The 8503-nt window shown below is 48.4% G+C and overlaps 1 protein-coding gene across 2 annotated transcripts; it reads left to right on the top strand.

Annotated features, from left to right (window-relative positions):
• Nucleotides 1-2853: 2853 nt before the first annotated feature.
• On the top strand, nucleotides 2854-7979 carry Fcrlb (Fc receptor like B). 2 transcript variants are annotated; one of them, XM_048356953.1, is made up of 7 exons: nucleotides 2854-2933; nucleotides 3209-3229; nucleotides 3579-3833; nucleotides 5825-6091; nucleotides 6723-7013; nucleotides 7265-7706; nucleotides 7762-7979. In XM_048356953.1, exons 1-6 carry the CDS (start codon nucleotides 2855-2857, stop codon nucleotides 7669-7671), a joined length of 1320 nt encoding a protein of 439 aa, XP_048212910.1. In that variant the 5' UTR covers nucleotide 2854; the 3' UTR covers nucleotides 7672-7706; nucleotides 7762-7979. The 2 variants fall into 2 exon arrangements, with proteins under 2 accessions (XP_048212910.1, XP_048212911.1); XM_048356954.1 differs by lacking the exon at nucleotides 7762-7979 and having other exon boundaries at nucleotides 6868-7013; nucleotides 7265-7626.
• Nucleotides 7980-8503: the final 524 nt, after the last annotated feature.

The following is an 8503-nucleotide window of genomic DNA, read 5'->3' as shown; positions in this document are numbered from 1 at the left end:
TCTTGGAGTTCATTTTGATCTGTATATTCTTTTATATAAATATGAAGAGGCACTTTGGCATTTCGCCTTTGTGTTTCTTTCCTGAGTATCCTCTTCTAATTTTACTGTGTGTATCTAGTATCCTGTATAATTTATGTTCCAGTGTGTTTTAGATGTAACTTCTGAAGCATATTAGAGAGAACATGTGCTGTTTATCTGAGCTTGGCTTACCTCACTTCACCTGATTTGTTCTAGTGCAAAGACATTGCAAATGACATTGTTTTATTCTTTCTAATGGCTGTGTAAAATTCTATTGTGTATAGGTACCATCCTTTTTGTTTGTTTTTGGATCGACTCATTTATTGTGGGGCATTTGGTCTGTTTCCATATCTTGGCTATTGTGAATAGTGTGGCAATCTTTAGAAACTTTATTATTGTGTTGTATGAACAAATTCTGAATCCTAATAGTGAACTTTGAGGTGAATTCTTAAGATTTCTAAAGGATGACAACTGCATAGCACATGAGTTTTTGATGTAACCAGATATCTGCTGGGACCTGGTAGAAGACTGAAATCTGTGCTCTTGTTGAAAAGAAATCAAAATAGAGTCCATTTATTCAGACTAAAGGGAAGCTAACAGCTGTTTTGCATTCTTTTTTTTTTTCTTGAAATTTGAGATCATGTTTATTTGGGATGTCACTTGATGCACATTATGACCATCTAGTGGCTGGGAACTGAATTAGAAAGGTAGTTTGATCTCATGGTGTTATTTGAAGACTGTTTTGAGATTTCAGTTTTGCAGTGCCTTGCCTAGAATAAGTGCTTATCTAGACTGCAGGATGTTGTCTAGAGTAGGTGCCCATCTAGACTGCAGTGTGTCATCTAGATTAGGTGCTCATCTACACTGCAGGGTGCTCATCTAGACTGCAGAGTGTCTATAGAGTAGGTACTGCTCTAGACTGCTGGTGATGAGTGATGGGAAGCTAACTTAAACTACAGCAGTAAAACAAGGATGTTGGTTATTGGTCCCACTGAGTGATGCATAGTGATAGCATGCTTCAGGCCTTGTGGGACCCAGGGGCTCAGGCACCATCATGGCCCTGTTTTGCATTCTTATCATGGCCTGGTACAGAAGTTAGAGCAGGAGCAGGTCATGGCTGGGGTGGGGAGCTTTACACTGATCTGAAGTTACAGAGTCTGGCACAGGAGCAGTTCCCGGTGTGGGCACCACTAAAATAGGCTGTTGGTTTTCTCTGCTCCCACATCTACTTCTTCTTTCTACCCAACTCTTGGATATCTTGTCTAATACTTCCCTACTTTTTTTTTTTAGACCTACTTGATTTCCTCATTTACTTATTTACTTGTTTATCAAAATCTGCTTCTGGGCATTAGAGATATAGTTTAATGGTAGAGTACTTGCCTAACATATTTAAGATACTGAGTTTGATTCTGATCACCAGAGGTGGGAGAACTCCCAATATAAGATCTGAAATGGTCAGTATAGTATAAATGACCTGTCCTATTTCTCTGGGAGATATTTACATTTGCAACAGGAAATAGCACAGTAAGCTAAACTATGCAAGGGAATTAATACCCAGAGTAGAACTTTGGCCATCAACAAAAGGAGAGAATGGGATCTTGATAAGAGTTGACCATGTCTGATAATTGATCTCCTTCCTACCAGAGTTTCAAGGGAAAGAGGTGTCCTGGTTTTCTAAACAGCCACAGGTGAGGACAGGAGAGAGCCCAAGGAGACATAGTATCTTCTTGGAAAATTCATTAACTATTTACATTGAAATTCAGGCTCCTTATTGCTCAGGAGCGGTCACATGGCTTAGAGAGTGCACAGGAGCCAGAACTGAGGGGTAGGATTGGAGAAGCTTCTGAAGCACTGAGGGACCAAGGTCTCTGCCAGGTCAGGAGTCCTGGGGACTGGGGTATGGTTGCAGGGGTGAGCTTCAGGGACCCAGGGAAGGAAAAAAGCGAGAAACAAGCAAGGAGATGGGCTACGTGGTGAAATCACTGGGGTGAATAGAAAGAACTTTTCTAATTTCTGAAGGTTTAAGGGTTTAGGGAGAGAAGATAGGGAAACACATTGTACTTCTGTCTTTGACTGAACAGCAGGATATGGAAGGGTGATTGGTGAATCATGCCTTTCTGTCTACTCATTTTGGGAAGATATGCAGGACCCTCAATATTGACCTCTCTAGGCCATGCACTAAAGTTTGTCAACAGGGAGTGAGCAGAAATAAGGCCTCAGGCTGACCTTTTTGTCTACCATTGAGATTGATTGCCAGGCACTGGTGGCTCTTGCCTGTAATTCTAGCTACTCAGGAAGCTGAGATCTGAGAGACATGGTTCAAAGCCAGCCTGCACAGGAAAATCTGTGAGACCTTTATCTCCAGTTAACCAGCAAAAAGCTGAAAGTGAAGGCTCAAGTAGTAGAGCACTAGCCTTGAGTGAAAAAGCCAATTGAAATTAAGAGGCCCTAAGATCAAGCCTCAGTAATGGAGGAAGGGGAAAAAAAAGGATCTATTGGCTGATGGGGAAGGGATTGTATAGAAATGGAATGCTCTTGGGAGCCTGAAGGTGCCAGGGTCACCAGCAGGAATCTGGGGTTCTCAGTGGGTCTCCTACCCTTTAGGGGTACAATCTCTGCAGCCTTCTCCTAGGAATCAGGACTAGCAAGAGTCGATTGGATGGTTTCTGATGCCTGGGCTACCTTAGGGCAAAACACATTTATCCCATCTCCTGCATTCTCTAGTCCACCTTCTTTAGGAACTAGGAATGGATGGGAGATGCAGCAATGTCTTTTAGTAACCAGTGGTCAGCCACTCACTCCTTTTTTTTTTTTTTTTTTTTTTTTTTGCTATACCATGCCAGTGCATTTCCATCCTTCTGCAGCTACTGCAGGCAGATCCGTCATGTGGATACTTGCAGCCCTTGTGCTCCTGGGTAAGTTCCCTATGAGGTGTTGGAAGCATTGGTGGTGGCAGCAGCAGCAGTAGGATGTGGGTAGTAGAGAGAAGGGTAAGGCAGGTATGGGGGGGTGGTCAGAGAGGTAGGCACCAAATAGCTTATTATTTATTTTAGCGGATGAAGAGAAGGGGGCTTTCTCAGAGCTGGGTAACTGGATGGGGCAGAAAGAAAAGGAGCTTTGAGACCATTCTGTCTTTCTTGTGTTCAAAGAGCCTCTTTGTCCTCCATCTTCCTTTTTTCTTGCTTTGCAGTTCCAAGCAGTGGGCAAGCTGGTAAGTTTTATGTGTCCCTCATGCCAATTTTCTATAACTCTCATTGCAACATCCCTTCCACTGATCTGCTTGTGTAACTGCTCATTTCTGGGCTGTTCTGAGATGGTATCTCTTCCCTTCTTGCTCAATCTCCGAGTCTAGGGTTGCTCATGGGCACTCAGAAATGGGTGCTGACTGAGGGTTTGTAGGCCAACAATTGTGGTCTTCCCTCCTGCAGGGATGGGTCAATAAATGGGCTGATCCCAGGAAATGAGTTTCCTAAGATTTGCCAATCTCAGGCCACATCTTTGAGCACCTCATCTTCCTCTTTCTTGCACTTGTCCTCCCTCCCCACCGTGCCCACCCTCAGCTACTCTGGAGAAGCCCATACTGTCTCTACACCCCCCTTGGACCACAATCTTCAAGGGAGAGCGTGTAACTTTGCGGTGTGACGGATACCACCCTCTGCTGCTGGAGCTCCGGCCCATCAGCACGCTCTGGTATTTGGGCCATGCCCTCCTGCCCTCTCACAAGAAGAGTATCGAGGTGCAGACGCCAGGGGTATATCGATGCCAGACACGGGGAGCACCTGTCAGCGACCCTATCCATCTCTCTGTATCTAATGGTAAGTGGTCTGGGCATGGAGTAAGGGAAAGCATGCAGGTTTTCTGGTGTAGTGGCCCTCCTATGGGGGAGGACACTGGACCATTTTATAGGAGCAGGAAATGATGGCCATGTGGGGGGACTATCTTGTGTCTCTGGAGTAGGCAGGGGCCTACATGGCACTATGGGAAAGATGTAATAAGGCTTACCTAGACTCTAAGGTCCCTCTTGCCTTGCTGCAGTTGTGTGAGACAAATAAACATTCCAGCTTCTCAAATCAGCTCAGAAGAAGTGACTTGGGATGCTGGATAGAGAACTTGGGGGTGGGGTGGCAGTGGGGGAATAAGAGCAAAGCAAAGCAGAAAGAGCACGGTTCCTAGGTAGGTTGAACAAGAGAAATCACTATTCCTCCTCCTTCTCCTCCTCCTCCTCCTCCTCATCATCATCATTCTTACCATCTTCATCATCATCACCACTGTCATCAATGGTACTGAAGTTTGAATTCAGGGCATATGTTTGCTAGGCCAGGGTCCTACTACTTGAGCCATAACCCCAGTCCCCACCCTTCCTTTTTGAAACAGGGTATGTAGCCCATGATGGCCTCAAACTTCCTGTCATCCTGCCCAAGCCTTCCCAGTGCTGGTATTACAAATGTGTACCACCATATTGGCTATGAGTTATTCTTGGTTGACAGTGTGATACCGCTTTACCCATCAGGGTCTATATCAGGGAAGTAGGGACAATAATACTACCTATCTCGTTGACTATTGTTAGGATTCAAAATGAATTATGATGCTATTAATGACAAAAGCCTGACTGAGCCAGGTGTTTAATCAATGTTTATTATAGGCATGTAAATAAATATAAGCACATTGGAGTTGATTGAGAAACTGACTCTTGAGAAATTTCAGGACAGGAAAAAAAAAGAAAAATACAGAGTTAACTCGTGAAAGTATAGGATTGGCTACTTCACTACTTCACAGGGCACATTATATAATTGTAGCCTGGTAGGCTGCAATTTATAACAGAATTAAGGGATATTACCCACCCAGTGTTCAGATTGGCACTTACATTTCTTGATTGTATTCATACTCAGAGGTTTCCTTTTTGAGAATTGTTGTTGACAGCAATAATATAGACTGAATGTCTATATCATCAGTTGTGACTTGTTTCTCACAGAGGTATTTTTCATTGTATGATACCTAAAAGGCACGTCCTATGTGCTTGGATTCTTACATGTTAGTTATAGTGATGATAATGACTGGGTAAACCTGAGGTGCCATGGGGGCTACCTAAGGCTGTCCTAAGGATGTCAGGCTAGTATTTGCTCAGAAGTTAAAGTTTAATCCAGGTGCTGGGATCATGCCTGTAATCCTAGTTACTCAGGAGGATGAGCTGAGGATTTTAGTTCAAAGGCAGCTGAAAGTCCTTGCCACTCTTGCCTCCAATTAACCACCCAAAAAGCTAAACGTGGTAGAATGCCAGCCTCGAATGAAATTGCTGAGGGGAAGCGCCCATGCCCAGACTTCAAGCTTCAGTACACACACACACACACACACTTAAAGTCTGAATTTAGACATGCAGGACAAAGACTCCTCAGTTGGTGAAGGAAGGTCTTGGCTGAGAAAATAGGTACAAAGGCCCTGGGCTCAGAGCAGCTCCGCTCCGCCCCCCCCCCCCAAGCAGTTCAGAGCCAGAGGTAAATGAAGGTTAAGTGGGGCAGAAAGGAATATCAAGCGGTTGCTGGAGTGATAAGCAAGGTCGGGGGTCAACCGGCCCTGTAGTCTTAATTAGGAACGAGACTGGAACCAAGTCAGGAGTTATCTTTGTTTCTCCATTGCCTAAGGAAAGAATGGCCTTTCTCCCATTTTCAGGCTTACTCTAATGAGGTGAGGCTCTGGAATGCCAACCACTCCTGGTGGGGAGGGGAGGGAGAGCAGCAGTGCAGGGCAGAGGTGGGGGGCGTTGGGAGGAAGCAGGCTGGGAGATCAAGTCTGCTCCTGTCTGTTGCAGACTGGCTGATCCTGCAGGTGCCCTATGCTGCGGTGTTCGAGGGCGAACCGCTGATCATGAGGTGCCGGGGCTGGTACGACAAGGTCGTCTACAAACTTCACTACTACCACGACGGCCAAGCCGTACGCTACTTCCATTCTAGTACCAATTACACGGTGTTGCAGGCCCGCGCCAGCGACAGTGGGCGTTACCAGTGCTCCGGCACCATGCGCATCCCCGTGGAGAGCGCGCCCATGTTCTCCGCCAAGGTGGCAGTGACCGTGCAAGGTGGGGGAACACGGGGCGGGGTGGGGGGGGGCGCACAAATGAGCACTGGGGAATTCTTATAGAGGAGTCGGACAGAAAAAGGAGTGGGATTTCAAGGGGCTGCCACTTGGTCGATCCTCTACTAGGCCATGGACACTTAAACACAGCCTGCTTGCTTGTAGACTGATGTCCTTTACACACACTCCAAACACACACACACACACACACACACACACACACACACACACACACACACACACACACCACGGATTTCTTTCTGAGGGGCTGAGGACTCCCTCTAGGAGTAAGTTCTGGCCACAGCCCCAGACAGAAGGGCAGCTGCGGTGGCAGGGGGTGGCTATGCCACTGGGACGAAGGACCTGCCCCCCAAAGTGTCCCAGGTGTATCATTCTCCTTTCAAGACGGGGCGTCCGGGGCGTCCGTTGGGAGGTAACATGAAGCCTCGAGACTGTCCACTCGAGTCTCCTTCTCCAATCCCTTACTTGGTCTCCGGGTCAGCGAGGAGACCTGGGTGGGGAAAGCAAAGGGAGGAGTCTCGGGAGCGGTGGGCGCCGCGGACAGGAGGACTCTAGTTCCTCCCCACTCGTGGACTCAATATGTACCCGGGGCCTGTGGGCCACCCTCTCCGCAGAGCTCTTCCGGACGCCCGTGCTGCGGGTGCTGGGTGCGCAAGAGGCGCGCGGTGCGCCCCACCGCGCGGTGGTCCTGCGCTGCGAGACGCGCCTGCACCCGCAGAAGCGCGACACCCCATTACACTTCGCCTTCTACAAGTACAGCCGCCCCGTGCGTCGCTTCGACTGGGCCGCGGAGTACACAGTCCCCGAGCCCGAGGTCGAAGAGCTCGAATCGTACTGGTGCGAGGCATCTACCGTCTCCCGCAGCGTCCGGAAACGCAGCCCGTGGCTGCAGCTCCCGGGGCGGGGTGAGTGGCCCCACGTGCCCCAAGATGCCCCTGACTCCCTGCGGGCACCTCTCCAGTGTCCCACCGCTGGCCCTTTGGATCGCTCCCACCCCAGTCTTTTTCTCGGGTTCCTCCTCTCCCCCATCCTCTCACCACCCACATCACTCCAACTGGCCATCCCCACTTTCTCCCCCACCGCCCCAGCCTCTCCGCCAATCCCAGCGTGGGGGCGATGATCTTAGCCACGCCTCACTCCCGGGTTGCATCTACAGGCAACCTGGATGAAGCGTTCACCACCACCCCGGGCCCACAGGCTGCAGTCCTGGCACCGGGTAACAAGCCACTCTCCTTCAGAAAGCCTCCGGTGTCCAGATCGGTCCCGTCCCTCACCTCGGTCCCGAACACCACCTCCTCAGGGCTGCAGTTCCCGGCCCCCGGCGTCCCCACCTCGGGGCCCGCCGCCTGCGCCCCGCCCTTGGAGCAATCCGGGGACGCGCTGAGACCCAACTTGGACCTTCTGCTCCAAGAAATGCAGCTGCTCAAGAGGCTTCTGAGCCGGGTGGTCCTAGAATTAAAGGAGCCCCAGGGTCTCCCAGAGCTCAGAAGAACACCTGGGACCCTCAACCCCCACTATTCAGAGAGCCTAGCAACCCCAGGGACCACGCTCGTGGAGAGCTGAGGGGGAAGGTTTCTGGACCTTTCTTTTGGCTTTGTTTCTTTCCGGTCTGCCCTCGTGCACACGGCAGAGCTTTCACGGTGATCACTGCTGCTGCCCCCCACACCCCGGTGGTTTTTAAAGGAGCGTTCATAAAGTGTGGTAATCCATGGAGTGTGCTAACCATCACTTCCGACCGTACACAGCAGTTTGTAACCACAAGCATTCTTTTTAAAAAAAAATGTATTCCTTCCCCAAGATTCTGTAGGGAAGTAGAAACCTATTTGCTACTTGGCGGTTTACCTTTGGAAATGAATTTAGTCACCTTTCACTCTTCGTAGCAGCCTAGCAAGTACTTATTTCAAGACAGGTGCTGTTTATGTAATTAAACTCATTGACACCACTGCACACTAGAAGATTTGAGGGTGAAGTTTTAATCATTCATAGTAAGTTTACTCTCTGTTAACATGAAAGAGATTTTCTTCCTAATACTGATGAGTTTATATAGCCTCACAATCTTGGATTCTATTTAGTTTTAGGCAGGGGAAGAGTTGGGTCTCCCAACACTCTAGAGGCTCAGGTGCATCGCCTGCCCCTAGGTCACCAGACACATGCGCTTCAGGACCAGTGGGCAGGCTGGCCAAACTAACCTCAAAAAACAAAAACAAAAACAAAAAAAACCCCAACAACTTAAACAAGCAGTTTGCACTGAGAAATCCTTTTGAGTTGTTTAAGACAAATTCTCCAAAGTTTTACAATTTTCTTTCTTTTTCTGTTACTGAGGTTTGAACTCAGTGCCTTGCTTTTCTAGGATGGCACTCTACCACTTGAACCATATCTACAGCCCTGCTTTTTG

The sequence above is a fragment of the Perognathus longimembris genome, chromosome 11 (genome assembly GCF_023159225.1).
Source record: "Perognathus longimembris pacificus isolate PPM17 chromosome 11, ASM2315922v1, whole genome shotgun sequence".
Taxonomy (NCBI): domain Eukaryota; kingdom Metazoa; phylum Chordata; class Mammalia; order Rodentia; family Heteromyidae; genus Perognathus; species Perognathus longimembris.
Note: the sequence above shows the minus strand (reverse complement) of the source record. Positions and strands in the feature narration are given on the sequence as shown.